Source organism: Carassius auratus, chromosome 35 (genome assembly GCF_003368295.1).
Source record: "Carassius auratus strain Wakin chromosome 35, ASM336829v1, whole genome shotgun sequence".
NCBI classification, from domain to species: Eukaryota; Metazoa; Chordata; class Actinopteri; order Cypriniformes; family Cyprinidae; genus Carassius; species Carassius auratus.
The window spans coordinates 14,454,602-14,472,572 of record NC_039277.1 but is presented as its reverse complement, the minus strand read 5'-3'; the positions used below and the strand labels follow the sequence as shown (position 1 = coordinate 14,472,572).

At 38.3% G+C, this 17,971-nt stretch overlaps 1 protein-coding gene across 1 annotated transcript; it reads left to right on the top strand.

The window, feature by feature from the left end:
• Positions 1 to 14,902: 14,902 nt before the first annotated feature.
• Positions 14,903 to 16,290, top strand: LOC113054838 (trace amine-associated receptor 13c-like). The gene has a single exon (XM_026220630.1). It carries the CDS (start codon positions 15,286 to 15,288, stop codon positions 16,288 to 16,290), a length of 1,005 nt encoding a protein of 334 aa, XP_026076415.1. The 5' UTR covers positions 14,903 to 15,285.
• The last annotated feature ends 1,681 nt before the right edge of the window (positions 16,291 to 17,971 follow it).

Genomic DNA, 17,971 nt, shown 5'->3' with positions numbered 1-17,971 from the left:
TTTGATTTATGTTGAAAACATACTTTTTCGAACTCCTGATCAACCGTATGTCCGATTTTCACCAAATTCGAATCAAATGATCTTCAGGCTATACTAATTCAAAGTTATGGATTTTGAGTCGATAGACAAAACCGTTTTCGCATACCACATCGACGAATTTGAGGCACAATGAGAAAATGACACTTGAGGCTGTATCCCTGGAATGCTTTGGCATATTGACACCAAACTTTGTGTGTGTCATTGAAAAGACACACAGAGTACACCAAATTGATTTTATAACAGTGTCACCTATTGGTCAAGCTTGATAAACCAAGTAATCATGCTACTAGAGGTGGTATTGGTGTTTTTTTTTTTTTTGCCATTTCAAATACAATAATTCCAAAATTGCTGTTATTGCTCATTAATGTATTTGGTGTGATGCTTTATGCGATGCTTAGCTACTACATTTGCCGTTGGAGTGCTTGGCCCCGTAATTGCTGCTTGCAGCTATATTTATTATTATTATTCTTCCGACTGGGCGTCTATGGCAGCCCATAGAACCGAATGCGGGAAAGTTGTAATGGTTTGACATTCTGATAGAGGACAGTGCCAACATTAAGTACACCAATTTTGGTGTGTCTAAGTCAATCCCTCTAGCGCCACCAACTGTCCAAAATTTCACTTTAATTTTGTTAATAACTTTTTAACCCTAAGGCCAATCAACGAAATTCTTTTTTCCTCTAATTTCTGAGCTCATGCCGATTCGATTGCACCCTACGAAGTCATTTCCGTCATAGAAATATGACCGCCATTTTGAATTTCTTTAAAAACCTACTTTTTCGAACTCGTCCTAGACGGTTTGTCCGATTCACACGAAAATTGAACCATATCATCCTCAGGCAGTGCTGACCAAAAGTTATGCAAATCAAATTGATTCGTCAAACCGTTTTCGATAAACGCTCTAACAAATTTTATGTAGTGCTTACAAAAACAGTCGTAAGGCTGTATCTCGGCAACGACTTATCCTATTCAGACCAAACTCGGTACATGTCATAACAAGCATGACCTGAGGCAACATGCTGTGATTGGGTGCAGCGCCACCTACTGATCCGGAGATATGAAAAACTGCTATTTTTGCTTATAACTTCTGAACAGTTTGTCCAAAAATCATAACATTGGTCTTGTTAGATTCAGGGCAACATGCCGAGTCGACTGATATCCAATTTGACCATTTCGGCCATTTTGACTGTCGGCCATTTTGAATTTTGTGCTAAAATGCTGTATTTTAAGAACGCATCAGCAGATTGTTACGAAACTTGGTATGGTTCATCAGCACAATGTCCTGAAGGAGTGTGAGAAGTTTCAAAACAGCGCCACCTAGTGGTGATCTTCTTTTTTTAAATGCTTATAACTTTGGGTGTGGTTGACTTATTTTCACGAGACTCATCAAATTGGACTCCTGAAACCTTACCGAGTCCTATGATACCAAACATGCTAGGTTTTGCCTTTCGGTTTGTGTAGCGTTGTGATTTAGCGCTTAAAAAACATTTGGCTATATCTTCGAAACCGCTTGTCTGATCGAGACGAAACCACCGTCAGAAGTTCGGAAACATAGGTCGATAGCTATACGCCAATGCCCAAATGCCAAAATATTGATAGTAAGGGGTAGTAATATTCAATCAAAGTCAAGAGTCAGTCATTTTTTACGTGCTTTTTCATATAAATGTCTATAACTCTGAAGTGAATTGAGATATTTTCACCAAAATTGACACACATATGTATGGGCTCACTCTGAGCACACATAAAAAAAATGGTGGGACTGAGCCTCTTGGTGGCGCTATAATAGAACAAAACATGAAATTCTCATTGACTTCAATACAGTTTTGTGAAATAAAATGCTATACTAAACAAATGCATTGGTGTAATATTACGAAACTCAGAATGTGCCAACAACACCATCCCCTGAAGGTATTCAAAATATTTTGAAACAGCGCCACCTAGTGGTCAAAAGTTATAACTCAATTTACGTAAAGGCTAATAACTTTTGAATAAATCTGGCTATTGACATGACGCTGGTCTTTGTAGATTCCTTGGGTCAAGTCGAGAACATAGATACAAAGTTTTCCTTATTTGGCTGAACTTCCTGTCCGCCATTTTGATTAATGTTGAAAACCTACTTTTTCGAACTCCTCCTAGACCGTTTGTCAGATTTTCACCAAATTTGACGTGGCTCATCTTCAGAAAATGCTGGCAAAAAGTTATGGATTTCGTGTCGACATACGAAACGGTTCTCATTTAGCGCATCAACAAATCTGCTTGAATGGTGCCAAAATGCATTTGAGGCTGTATCTCTGCAAAGCTTTGACATTTTTGCACCAAACTTTGTATGTGTCATCGACACCTCACACTGACCGTTCCAAACTAATTTGGTAACAGCACCACCTATTGGTTACACGTGATAAGCGAATAAATCCTATTACTAGTTGTTGTGTTGATTGTTTTCAAGTCATTTTGCCTAAAATAATCTTAAAACTGTCTAAATTACTCATTCCTGCCGTTCGTCTGAAGCTTGCTTCTGTAGTGCTTGGCCCCGTTATTGCTGCTTGCAGCTATATTTGGTATTGTATTTATGGCCAATGATGCACCAACAACAGCCATGACTTCACATGAGTGTATGTCAGTGACTGTGGCACAGTTAAATCACTTTCATTCACTGGCAACTGGCTGCAGTAAATCTGTAATACAGCAGTACAGAGGCCTGCTTCATGAAGCAAGTTGAAGAACATATAGAGTTATGTTAGAATGGGATCGATTTAAGATACTAATCCAATTTTTTCAAAGCTTAAAAGTATTCTCCATTCACTGGCATACTATGGACAAGCATGAGCAGGATTTTTTTTTTTCTCTCAAAATGTTTATTTAATGTTCTGTAGAATAAAAAGGTCATATGGCTTTAGAAAAACACAAGGGTGGGTAAACATTGACATAATTTTGGAGAGAATAATGCTTTTATTCTGAGTTGTTGAATTATTATTGCTCACATTATCCATTAGGTAGACATCATTAACTTTTTGTGTTTTATAACAGTGATACACCCAGTCAATGATTGGTCAGAGTTGTAGGATTAGTTATTATGGCCATGAATAACAATTTAACCTACAGTACACTGAAAAAAATGATTCATTGAATTTACAAAAAAAAAAAATAATAATAATAATAACAAGCAGCAATTACGGGGCCAAGCACTCCAACTGCAAATTTATGAGGTAAGCATGGCATGGAGGACCACATCAAATGCAACAGTGAGCAGTTACAGCAATTTTAGGATGATTGTAATTAAAATGGCTGAAAAATCATAAATACAACCACTAGTAATAAGACTAAATGGCCTATCACTCTTGACCAACAGGTGGCGCTGTAATTAAATCATATTGGTGTGTTCTGTCAGTGATGACAATAACACACAAAAAGATTAGTGTCAATATGCTAAAGCATTGCAGAGATACAGCCTGAAGTGTTATTTTGGCATTGTGCCTCAAATTCGTTGCGGTGGTATACGAGAACGGTTTTATCTATCGACACAAAATCCATAACATTTTGTCAGCACAGTCTAAAGATGATCTGATTCAATTTTGGTGAATATCGGACTAACGGTTGATGAGGAGTTCGCAAAAGTAGGTTTTCAACATAAATCAAAATGGCGTACCGGAAGTTCAGCAAACACTGGCATATTTGGTATCTATGTTATCGGCATAAGCCAGGGAATATTTTGAGACCATTTTCATTCAAATAGGCTAATGCAATAAAAAGTTATTAGCATTTTTAAAAGTGTAATTATTCATGGTTAATGAATGGTTTATTACTCTTGACCAATAGGTGGCGCTGTTACCAAATTTATGTGGCATGGTCAGTGTGAGGTGGTGATGACACATACAAAGTTTGGTGCAAGTATGTCAAAGCATTGTAGAGATACAGCCTCAAATGCATTTTGGCACCCTTCCAGCAAATTCGTTGATGCGCTAAATGAGAACCGTTTCGTATATCGACACGAAATCCATAACTTTTTGCCAGCAAGGTCTGAAGATGATTCACGTCAAATTTGGTGAAAATCGGACTAACGGTCTAGGAGGACTTCGAAAAAGTAGGTTCTCAACATTAATAAAAATGGCGGACAGGAAGTATAGCCAATTTTCGCATAATTGGTATCAACGCTCTCGGATCGACCCACAGAATGTAGTGAGACCATTTTAATTGTAATAGTCTAATTTATTCAAAAGTTATTAGCATTTATGTGATATTTCATTATAACTATTGGCCACAAGGTGGCGCTGCCACCAAACTTTTTGAGTACCTTCAGGGCATGGAGCCGAATATGTTTGTAATAATTTGCAAAACGATACGATGCTGCGTTCAAAAAATACAGCATTTTGAAACATAATTCAAAATGGCCGACGCCTAAAATCGCCGACACGGGAAAATTGGATATCATTCAACTCGACATGACGCACTGAATCTACAGAGACCAGTTTTGTGATTTTTGGCCAAACCATTCAGAAGTTATAAGCCAAAATATGCATTTTTCATATCTCCTGACCACTAGGTGGCGCTGTGTCGAAACACTGCAGGTAGGCTCAGGTCATGCTGATTATAACACACACCAAGTTTGGTCTCAATACGCCAGACTGTTGCCGAGATATAGCCTCACGTGTATTTTTGCGTGCTTTTCGTCATATTTTTTCACGTGTCATTCGAGAACGGTTGAATGAATCAACTTGAATTCCATTACTTTTTGCCAGCATGGTCTGAAGATGATCTGAGCCTATTTTCGTGAAAATCGGACAAACCGTCTAGGACGAGTTCGAAAAAGTAAGTTTTTCAAAAAGTTGAAAATAGTGAAAAAACTTAACTTTGCGATTTTTGAATATTGGGGTTCATTCGACTTGGCATGAGCCAAGGATTCAGAGGAATTTCCATTTTCTGGCTTACAGTTCAAAAGTTATTAGCATACAAACATTGAAAGTTTGGACAAGTGGTGGCGCTAGAGAGTAGGTGTTAGAGACTTCAAATTTGCTATAGTTAATGTTGGGATGGTCCTCTATCAGTGTGCCAAATTTTACAACTTTCCCGCAATCGGTTCTATGGGCTGCTATAGACTTGCGGCGGAAGAAGAATAATAATAACGCGAACGATTACAATAGGTGCCTACGCACCTTCGGTGCTTGGCCCCTAATTATGGTAAGTGGTTGTAATCAATTTCTTTTTAGCTACATTTAAATATACAACTTTAGCTGAAAGTTAATCAACTAAATTTGTTTATTTAAATATAGCTAAAATAAATTGATTGCAACCACTTACCATTTTTTTTTTTTTTTTTTTTTTTTTGTAAATTCAAGACTTCCATTTATCTTTGGAACACAGTTTAAGATATTTTAGATTTAGTCCGAGAGCTCTCAGTCCCAGCTCTCAGTCTCAGTCACAGTTGAAACTGAGTGTACGGTATACTGTCCATGTCCAGAAAGGTAAGAAAACATCATCAAAGTAGTCCATGTGACATCAGAGGGTCAGTTAGAATATTTTGAAGCAGCGAAAATACATTTTGGTCCAAAAATATCAGCATTGTCTTCTCTTCCGTGTTGTGAGAGAGAGTTCAAAACAAAGCAGTGTGTGATATCCGGTTCGCGAATGAATCATTTGATGTAACCGTATCTTTTTGAACCAGTTCACCAAATTGAATTGAATCGTTTTAAACAGTTCACGTCTTCAATACGCATTAATCTACAAATGACTTAAGCTGTTAACTTTTTTATTGTGGCTGACACTGCCTCTGAGTTCACCCAAATAGCAAAATTATGTCATTAATAACTTACCCTCATGTTGTCAAAAAATCGCTAATATTTGCTAACGTCATATCATTACAGACTGCGTGATAGTGCCACAGCATATGTCTGATCAGGGCGATAACTGCCATAGACATTGATGGGGGCTAATCCCTCCAATAATTATAAATCGCTAAACCATTTTCTCAAATATTGCCTATTCGAGAGAGAGAGAGAGAGAGAGAGAGAGAGAGAAAGGAATGGAAGTTGCGTGTATTCACGTCTGTGCATTTATCTTTTTAGAGTGAGTTTACTTAAAAACAGTGATTGTATCCTCTCATCGCTGGAAAATATAATGTAGCGATTCTGTATATAAACTGTATTTAATAAAAGTCGTGGGGCAGTGTTGACAAGTTTATTTTCTCCTGAATGTGTGAGCTGCGCGATTTCCGATATGTGTGTGTGTCAGTAAGCAGCTCATTAATACAGAACGATAATGCACACTAGGATATGTGTGTATTGTAAGAGCTAGACGACGAATGATGGCATGTGACGTCATGGTAGTGGTTTCCCAATCCTAAGGGGAATATTTTCTCCCTACCCCTTTTCACTCTGTTTCAAGGGACAAGGGGAAGGGGTAGGCGGAGGGGTTGGGGAAGGGGAAGGGGTATAAAATAGAATTGGGATTGGGCCTTAGTCTAACGTAGCTCTGTGCATCCATCAACACTCTTCTGCTGCAGAATCACTAAACAGTGCTGTTATTACCTCGCCAGTGAGAAATGTCATGTGTAGCTATTCAGATGCTACACTACACAGGCTAACTCACAAAATCACCAGGTCAATGCTGACAACACATTTTTGTGCAAAGTACATGACCATTATTACAGTTAAGTATGCAAAGTGATATGGAAATGTAATGCGGTCAATAGACCTGCCTGGAACTACGCTCGCCGTGTGTTTCCCAAAAAATAATTGCACACCTCAGAAAGCTTGTAGGCCAATCAGATTCAAGCATTCAACGGCCCGGTATATATAACATAACTATACTGTATATAACACTCATATCATTGCTATCCTGAGGCTGGTTTACACAAGATAATACCCTACCATTGTAATTTAGTGTTATAATGTATACTAAATAATAATTAATATTCATACATTTATTTGTAAAAAAGAAAAAAAAAAGTTTATTAAAAAAAGCTTATTAGCATGCATATAACTGGAATATTAGCCATTTATTAGTACTAATTAAGCACGTATTAATGCCTTATTCTGCGTGACCTTATTCTTCATCTCTAATCCTACCCAACATCTAAACTTAACAACTACCTTACTAACTATTAATAAGCAGCAAATTAGGAGTTTATTGAAGGGAAAGTCGTTATAGTGAAAAAAAAAAACAAGTGTTCCCTATTCAATAAATAATATAATATAATAATATAATTCCCTTTATAATAAATAATTAAATGTCATTATGCTGCATCAGAGTGGGCGGTAGATGGGTTGGTCAGTCTGATCCAGACACTGTATAAATGAAAGGAGAGTAAGGAGAGCAGAACAAGCTCCTAACAGGAGAAGACTCACTCATGGCCTACGAGACAGAGCATCATGAGATTCAATACTGCTTTCCTGCCATCAACTCATCATGTATCAGGGGAATACACTCCAGGCATGAATCCAATTTCATGTATATGCTTTTTTCATTGCTGTCAGCATGGACTGTGTTTCTGAACCTGCTGGTGATCATCTCCATCTCTCACTTCAAGAAGCTTCACACTCCAACCAACCTCATCATTCTCTCTCTAGCTGTGGCAGACATGCTTGTTGGATTTGTGATGCTCATAGAGGCCTCAAGGCTGATTGAGATGTGCTGGTACTTTGGGGACACTTTCTGTGGACTGTTTTTGGCAATAACAGGGCTGCTCATTTCAGCATCTCTTTATAATTTGATTTTAATTGCTGTTGATCGTTATGTGGCCGTGTGTCACCCTTTACTGTACCAACAAAAAATAACTACAACTAAAACTTTGATTATCATATGTATCTGCTGGATGTGGTCTTCAGCATACAATATTTCCATCATAACAGATAACGGATATTTTGATCCATCAAGCAGAACACATGGGTGTTATGGAGAGTGTCCCTTTATGACTAACTCTGCCTGGAGTATGGCTGATCTGTTCTTGTCTTTCCTGTTTCCTTGTACTATGATTATAATTTTATATCTGAAGATATTTTATGTTGTACATCAGCAAGTGAAAGTTATAAACTCTTTGATGAAGAGTGGTAAATGTATAAAGGAGGGTTCAGCAAGGAGGACATCTGAGAGTAAAGCTGCCCTGACATTAGGAATCATTGTGAGTGTTTATCTGCTTTGCTATATTCCGTACTACATCTTATCTCTAACAGTGAATACAGTAATTTCTTTCAAAATAGTAAGATTTCTATTATGGATTTTGTATATTAATTCAGGCCTGAATCCTTTGGTCTATGCTTTATTTTACCGTTGGTTTAAAGTGTCAGTTAAACACATCTTAACTCTTAAAATATTTCAGACAGCATCTTCTCTCATTGACATTTTTACAGATTATAATCAGAGTTTATAATAGATCATAATTTTTGTGGGCTTTTATACCCAACACATATACTTCTTATTCTTTACTGATAAAGCACAAGCTAATGTTTAAATCACAAGTCCTAGTCCTGTGTTTTGTTGTTGTTGTTCTTGTCAAGGCTTCGATGTTTATACAGTAGACATAATTAATATCAATATTCTAGCAATATTTTGAATTTATGGCTCAAATCAATTTTTTATTGTGCTGTAGTGTTTGAATACTGAATTAAATCAATAATATACAAACTTTTCTAAATATTTTCAATATCTGAGGAACTCATACAGTATATTAATGGTATGGATATAGCAACAAATAAAAACAAGTGGCAACACTTTAGTATAGGGACCAGTTCTCCCTATTAATTGAAGTAGTTGCTTATTAGCATGTCTATTTTTAACATATTAACAAAAAAAATACTAAAAATATTTTTAAAAATTATAATAATTACTTAAGGAGCCACTGGCTCCCATAAGAAGTATAATGAGGCACCAAATATTTTTTAAATGCCACAGAATAAACTTTTAAAATAAAGAATGTTTTATTTATATATTTTTTTAAACACTTTAACATTTCTGTTGTAATGTTTTGTGTTTATGTCTCCCCTCCTTTTACACCATCGGCATTTAAATCACTCTTGTAGATGAGATCTAAGGTTCACTTAAAGTGTCACGATCGCTGCCAGAAGGAAAACAGAGCTATGGAATACACTAAATAGTCTTTATTAGATCCAAGACACAGGGGTAAATCAAACTCAGGAAAGAAGAATGGCACGAATGCAAGATAGTAGACCCGAAAAACATAGTCTGAACAGACTCAAACTAAAGTACACAACTTATTTGGGAACAACAAAAACATGCCTGTAATAAAATTAAACAATTAACATGAGAAAACTAGGTCAGAGCAGGCACATGGAGAAGTAAAAACACACAGAAACATTCCAGGGTCGTGACATATCGCCCCCCTCCCGGAAGGCGCATCACTAGCACTGACGTCACTAGCAGCTCTGGCTCTGCAGTGATCGTCAGCACTGTTGCACCATGCACCGATGGCTCGTTGGTCACTTGCCGGACTCGTGCTCTCCGTCAGTGGAGGCCATGGGCATGCATTCCACACACTGGGGAGATGGTGGGCTTGAAACTGGGTCAGGAGTGGAACTGGCGAGATTCTCCTGAGATTCACTTCACAAAGGCAGCGTAATTCGCACAAGGACCATCTTGGGATGACAGTGCTCTGCACGAGATGTTTAAACTGGCAGCTGGTTAGAGCAGCGAGGACCAGGAACAGTCTGATATGGCCCTTGAATTATATATTTCCCTGCTCCAGCAGGAGGAGGGGGTATTCCAGAGACTCAGTAATACACTCTAATACACCCTACAGCATCCTACAGCATACTCCCACAATATGGTATGGCACACACTGCACTTTAATGTTTACAGTTCAACACTGGACTATACATATACACTGCATTTAATACAATAACCTACCCGTCACCACTGGATACCATCCGATGCACATCAATAACATTTTCTGTATCCAGTTCACGTACACTTTGTTGCACCTTAGCATATTTTTATCCGTATGTTTACATAATGTAGAACGTGTACATTCTGTGTATACTGTACATTGTATAGTACATATAGTACAGTGTGGTGTATAGTGTACATTCCGTGTATAGTGTTTAATCTGTAGTGCTAACTGTATGTATGTACATATTGCGTATAATGTGTAGTGTTAACTGTAAGTATGTCTAATAGTACACTGTGTGTACTGACTATATGTATGTGCATATTGCACACTTTCACCTGTTGAAGCCTGTTTGGTTATATGTTAATTGTTTCTGTAATTTCTGGAGCAAGCTCCCAAGAATTTCACTCATCAAGGCACATGTGCTGTGGTGATGTGACAATAAAAGTGACTTGACTTATTCCGGATCGGAGAGGGGATCCATAGAAACAAACAATGGAAACAAAAAGCACAGTGTGAAAAAATAAAATAAAAGAAATGGAAAAAAAATGGAGGGAACACATGGATTCAACTGTTTCGGGCTGGTTTTCTCTCACGATCGCTGCTGAAAGGAACACAGAGCCGTGGAATTAAAAAAAAAATTGTCTTTATTAGATCCAAGACACAAGGGTAAATCCAACTCAGTAACTAGCAATGAGACATAAACACAGCATAGTAGATCCGACAAACATAGACTAAAATGACTAAAGCTAAAGTACAGAAATTAATTTGGAAACAAGGAGACATACCTGAAATCAGATTGAACAATTAACATAGGAAAACTAGGTCAGAGCAGGCACATGGACGGGGGGAAAATACACAGAAAGAGTCCAGGGGCATGACATGAAGTGGGAGCTAAATGTCATTTCCATCTTGAGAACTATATACAGCCACAAATAATTGTTTATTACAATTCTACCAATATCATGGACCATAATTATGTCAGCATCACATGGCCGTTGAGTTTAGTTTGGGCTTCTCCTCAGTGCATCTTTTAAATGTTTTCAAATAGTCTTGCACACATCCAGTCTGATTTTCTTTATTATTAACGTGCAATTATTTACCTCACTTTCTTTCATCTTCTCTTCACTTGATAGTGCTGCTTATTAATTTAAAAACATTAACACTGCCACAAGCAATCTTTATCCAAGGTATTGTTACCAAGCATTGCTGTCTGCACCCATGACATGGGGCCCTATGCAACCACATGTCATTAATTACTGTAGGTAAATCCAGCTCTGATGTTACATTCCCAAATATATGTTAAACTCACAACACATGTAGACATTGAGTTTGCTGCATTCTTTGGAACCAAATTGCTGAAAACACCACATATTCAGCTTCTTGCGTAAACAAAATCCTGTGCTTCACTTTGGAACTCACAGCACGACAGAATTATATATATATATATATGTATATATATATATATATATATATATATATATATATATATATATATATATATATATATATATATATATATTAATGGTGGGCAGTTAACGTGCTGTGTTAACGTGAAACTCCCATCGGGCGATACAAAAAAAATATCGCCGTTAATCTATTCTTGTTGAGTTGGGTTGAGAGCTGGGTCTATACTACGCGAGATATGATGACTTTCACCATGATATTTTAGTGCAGTTGTATACCTAGCCGAATCTATAGGGGGCGAGAATGAGTCTTTAAACCTGTGTGTATGCCTAGTGTGAAATTACCACATCAAACATGACATGCTAACAGGGATGCAGCTGAAGTCGCTGGGTTTGCTTCAGGGTATTATTATTTTTTTTTTTAAACAAGCTTCCCAATGGAAACCTCCACAAGACGCACACCTGTTTCACACGTAATCCGTCTGCAGTGTGTATACAGTCCGTGTGAGTTACATATGTGGTGCTGAAGCAGCACGGACTCATACTCATTGTGCTTTCACACAGGACACGTTTGCAGTCCGCTACTCGGTACGTAAACGATCACTGCCCTGCTGCAGACGCAAAGCTCTTGGAAAGCACTGATGGATCGCAACCGTGTGAACGCTGGAATCTGTTAACTTGGGTGAATAAAAAAAAAAAAAAACGAAACGCATACGCATACGCATGGAACTACAGACGGAGTAGCCTATGTGTGAAGCAAGCTAGTTAGAGGTCTTTACACATACACACACACATACATATACAATTGCATAATAAATGAATAGAAAATAGAATACAAAAAGATTAGAAAGGTAGTTAGATTTTTTTATAGAATAGAATTAGAATAGTGAGTGTTAAAGTTAGAGGGTCAAATAAAGATAGAAGAGATGTGTTTTAAGCAAATTCTTGAAGATGGCTAAGGACTGAGTTGCTCGGATTGAGTTGGGGAGTTCATTCCACCAGAAGGGAACATTTAATTTAAAAGTCCGTAAAAGTGACTTTTTGCTTCTTTGGGATGGCACAATCAAGCAACGTTCACTTGCAGAACGCAAGCTTCTAGATGGCACATAAGTCTGAAGTAACGAATTAAGGTAAATGGGTGCAGAGCCAGTGGTAGTTTTGTAGGCAAACATCAATGCCTTGAATTTTATGCGAGCAGCTATTGGATGCCAGTGCAAATTGATAAACAGAGGTTTGACGTGTATTCTTTTTGGCTCATTAAAAATGTATCTTTCTGCCGCGTTCTGATTTACTTTTAAAGGTTTGATAGAATTGGCTGGAAGACCTGCCAGGAGGGCATTGCAATAGTCCAGCCTGGACAGAACAAGAGCTTGAACAAGGAGTTGTGCAGCATGTTCCGAAAGAAAGGGCTTGATCTTCTTGATGTTGAATAAAGCAAATCTGCAGGATCAGACAGTTTTAGCAATGTGGTCTGAGAAAGTCAGCTGATCATCAATCATAACTCCAAGGCTTCTAGCTGTTTTTGAAGGAGTTATGGTTGATGTGCCTAACTTGATGGTGAAATTGTGATGGAACGATGGGTTTGCTGGAATCACAAGCAGTTCTGTCTTGGCAAGGTTGAGTTGAAGGTGATGGTCCATCATCCAGGAAGAAATGTCAGATAGACAAGCTGAGATGTGAATAGCTACCGTCGGATCATCAGGATGGAATGAGAGGTAGAGTTGAGTGTCATCAGCATAGCAGTGGTATGAAAAGCCATGTTTCTGAATGACAGAACCTAATGATGCCATGTAGACAGAGAAGAGAAGTGGTCCAAGAACTGAGCCCTGAGGCACCCCAGTAGTTAGATGTTGAGACTTGGACACCTCACCTCTCCAAGATACTTTGTAGGACCTATCTGATAGGTAAGACTCAAACCATTGAAGTGTTGTTCCTGAGATGCCTTTCACTAGTAGCGTTGATAGGAGGATCTGGTGGTTAACCGTGTCAAAAGCAGCTGACAGATCAAGCAGGATAAGTACTGAAGATTTGGATTCTGCTCTTGCCAGTCTTAGAGCTTCAACAACTGAGAGCAAGGACGTCACAGTTGAATGTCCACTTCTGAAGCCAGATTGGTTGCTGTCAAGGAGATTGTTGTGTGTGAGAAATGTAGAGACTTGTTTGAACACAGCTCGTTCAAGTGTTTTTGCAATAAAAGGAAGAAGGGAAACTGGTCTGTAGTTCTGTAAAAGAGATGGGTTGAGGTTGGGTTTCTTAAGTAGTGGAGTTATATGTGCCTGTCTAAATGATGAGGGAAATGCACTCAATACTTGGTTGGGAATCCTTTTGCAGAAGTGACTGCTTCAAACGGCGTGGCATGGAGGCAATCAGCCTGGGGCACTGCTGAGGTGTTATGGAGGCCCAGGATGCTTCGATAGTGGCCTTAAGCTCATCCAGAGTGTTGGGTCTTGCGTCTCTCAACTTTCTCTTCACAATATCCCACAGATTCTCTATGGGGTTCAGGTCAGGAGAGTTGGCAGGCCAATTGAGCACAGTAATACCATGGTCAGTAAACCATTTACCAGTGGTTTTGGCACTGTGCGCAGGTGGCAGGACGTGCTGAAAAAACAAAATCTTCATCTCCTTAAAGCTTTTCAGCAGATGGAAGCAAGAAGTGCTCCAAAATCTCCTGATAGCTAGCTGCATTGACCCTGCCCTTGATAAAACACAGTGGACCAACACCAGCAGCTGACATGGCACCCCAGACCATCACTGACTGTGGGTACTTGACACTGGACTTCAGGCATTTTGGCATTTACTTCTCCCCAGTCTTCCTCCAGACTCTGGCACCTTGATTTCCGAATGACATGCAAAATTTGCTTTCATCCGAAAAAAGTACTTTGGACCACTGAGCAACAGTCCAGTGCTGCTTCTCTGTAGCCCATTTCCTGTACACGCCTGTGCACGGTGGCTCTGGATGTTTGTACTCCAGACTCAGTCCACTGCTTCCGCAGGTCCCCCAAGGTCTGGAATCGGTCCTTCTCCACAATCTTCCTCAGGGTCCGGTCACCTCTTCTCATTGTGCAGCGTTTTTTGCCACACTTTTTCCTTCCCACAGACTTCCCACTGAGGTGCCTTGATTCAGCACTCTGGGAACAGCCTATTCGTTCAGAAATGTCTTTCTGTGTCTTACCCTTTCGCTTGAGGGTGTCAATGATGGCCTACTGGACAGTAGTCAGGTCGGCAGTCTTACCCATGATTGCGGTTTTGAGTAATGAACCAGGCTGGGAGTTTTTAAAAGCCTCAGGAATCTTTTGCAGGTGTTTAGAGTTAATTAGTTGATTCAGATGATTAGGTTAATAGCTCGTTTAGAGAACCTTTTCATGATATGCTAATTTTTTGAGATAGGAATTTTGGGTTTTCATGAGCTGTATGCCAAAATCATCAGTATTAAAACCATAAAAGACCTGAAATATTTCAGTTGGTGTGCAATGAATCTAAAATATATGAAAGTTAAATTTTTATCATTACATTATGGAAAATAATGAACTTTTATCACAATATGCTATTTTTTTTAGAAGGACCTGTGTGTGTGTGTGTGCGTGTGTGTGTGTGTGTGTATATATATATATATATATATATATATATATATATATATATATATTTAATTAAATTGCAAAGCACAATGTTAGAGACCTTTTGGGCAAATATAAAAAGTTTAATAAATATTTTTGGTTCATTATGAAACTGTAATGGAACCGATTAAACTATTGAGGGCCACCCATCAAGATAATTAATAGGAAGATAATAAGTAAACAAATATAAAAGGAATACTGTATAGGTTCTAAATAAGGGGTTTAAAGATCACATCAGTCACATTAAAGTTCAAAATGTTGGAGGAAAATAATGTTATAATGCAGCATCAGTGTGGGCGGTAGATGGGTTGGTCAGTCTGATGCAGATTCTGTATAAAAGAAAGGACAGTAAGGAGAGCAGAACGAACTCGTAACGATAGGAGAATCACACATGGTCTATGAGACAGAGCATCATGAGATTCAACACTGCTTTCCTGCCATCAATTCATCATGTATCAAGGGAAAACACTCCAGACATGAATCCAATATCATGTATATGTTTTTTTCATTGCTGTCAGTGTGGACTGTGTTTCTGAACCTGCTGGTGATCATCTCCATCTCTCACTTCAAGAAACTTCACACTCCAACCAACCTGATCATTCTCTCTCTGGCTGTGGCTGACCTGCTTGTTGGACTTGTGATGCCAATAGATGCCATAAATCTGATTGAGATGTGCTGGTACTTTGGAGACACTTTCTGTGGAGTCTATTCAATATTTTTTGCGATGCTTCTCACAGCATCTCTTAGTAATTTAGTTTTAATTGCTGTTGATCGTTACGTGGCTGTTTGTCACCCTTTACAGTACCCACAGAAAATAACAATGACTAAAACAATAATAAGCATCTGTCTGAGCTGGGTTTTCTCTTCAACTTATAGCACTGCCTTTGTTATTGATAATGGTTATTTTGACATTTCACGCCAAACAAACATGTGTTATGGAGAGTGTTCTGTTATGATGGGTTTTGCTTGGAGTGTTACTGATCTGATCTTGTGTTTTATTTTTCCTTGTGTCCTGGTCATATCTTTATATTTGAGGATTTTCTATGTTGTACATCAGCAAGTGAAAGTTATAAACACCCTGATGAAGGGTGGAAAATGTGTAAATGAAGGTTCAGTGAGAAGGAAAACTGAGAGCAAAGCTGCTCTGACATTAGGAATCATTGTCACAGTCTATCTGCTTTGTTGGATTCCATACTATATCTGTTCCATATCAGGAGCTTCTTCCACAACCATAAATGTTTTATTATGGGTCCTACATATGAACTCAGGTCTGAATCCTATGGTCTATGCTTTATTTTACCCCTGGTTTAAAAAGACAGTTAAACTCATCTTAACTCTGAAAATATTTCAGCCAGCATCCTCTCTGGTCAATATTTTTTCAGAACATCAATTGTAATTAAACTGATAAAGCCATCAGCCTGAGAACTATATATACAGTCTTGTTCAAAATAATAGCAGTACAATGTGACTAACCAGAATAATCAAGGTTTTTCGTATATTTTTTTATTGCTACGTGGCAAACAAGTTACCAGTAGGTTCAGTAGAAAACAAATGAGACCCAGCATTCATGATATGCACGCTCTTAAGGCTGTGCAATTGGGCAATTAGTTGAATTAGTTGAAAGGGGTGTGTTCAAAAAAATAGCAGTGTGGCATTCAATCACTGAGGTCATCAATTTTGTGAAGAAACAGGTGTGAATCAGGTGGCCCCTATTTAAGGATGAAGCCAACACTTGTTGAACATGCATTTGAAAGCTGAGGAAAATGGGTCGTTCAAGACATTGTTCAGAAGAACAGCGTACTTTGATTAAAAAGTTGATTAAAGAGGGGAAAACCTATAAAGAGGTGCAAAAAATGATAGGCTGTTCAGCTAAAATGATCTCCAATGCCTTAAAATGGAGAGCAAAACCAGAGAGACGTGGAAGAAAACGGAAGACAACCATCAAAATGGATAGAAGAATAACCAGAATGGCAAAGGCTCAGCCAATGATCACCTCCAGGATGATCAAAGACAGTCTGGAGTTACCTGTAAGTACTGTGACAGTTAGAAGACGTCTGTGTGAAGCTAATCTATTTTCAAGAATCCCCCGCAAAGTCCCTCTGTTAAAAAAAAGGCATGTGCAGAAGAAGTTACAATTTGCCAAAGAACACATCAACTGGCCTAAAGAGAAATGGAGGAACATTTTGTGGACTGATGAGAGTAAAATTGTTCTTTTTGGGTCCAAGGGCCACAGGCAGTTTGTGAGACGACCCCCAAACTCTGAATTCAAGCCACAGTACACAGTGAAGACAGTGAAGCATGGAGGTGCAAGCATCATGATATGGGCATGTTTCTCCTACTATGGTGTTGGGCCTATTTATCGCATACCAGGGTTCATGGATCAGTTTGCATATGGTAAAATACTTGAAGAGTTCATGTTGCCCTATGCTGAAAAGGACATACCCTTGAAATGGTTGTTTCAACAAGACAATGACCCAAAACACACTAGTAAACGGGCAAAGTCTTGGTTCCAAACCAACAAAATTAATGTTATGGAGTGGCCAGCCCAATCTCCAGATCTTAATCCAATTGAGAACTTGTGGGGTGATATCAAAAATGCTGTTTCTGAAGCAAAACCAAGAAATGTGAATGAATTGTGGAATGTTGTTAAAGAATCATGGAGTGGAATAACAGCTGAGAGGTGCCACAAGTTGGTTGACTCCATGCCACACAGATGTCAAGCAGTTTTAAAAAACTGTGGTCATACAACTAAATATTAGTTCAGTGATTCACAGGATTGCTAAATCCCAGAAAAAAAAATGTTTGTACAAAATAGTTTTGAGTTTGTACAGTCAAAGGTAGACACTGCTATTTTTTTGAACACACCCCTTTCAACTAATTGCCCAATTGCACAGCCTTAAGAGCGTGCATATCATGAATGCTGGGTCTTGTTTGTTTTCTGACAATCTACTGAACCTACTGGTAACTTGTTTGCCACGTAGCAATAAAAAATATACTAAAAACCTTGATTATTCTGGTTAGTCACATTGTACTGCTATTATTTTGAACAAGACTGTATATATATATATATAATATTA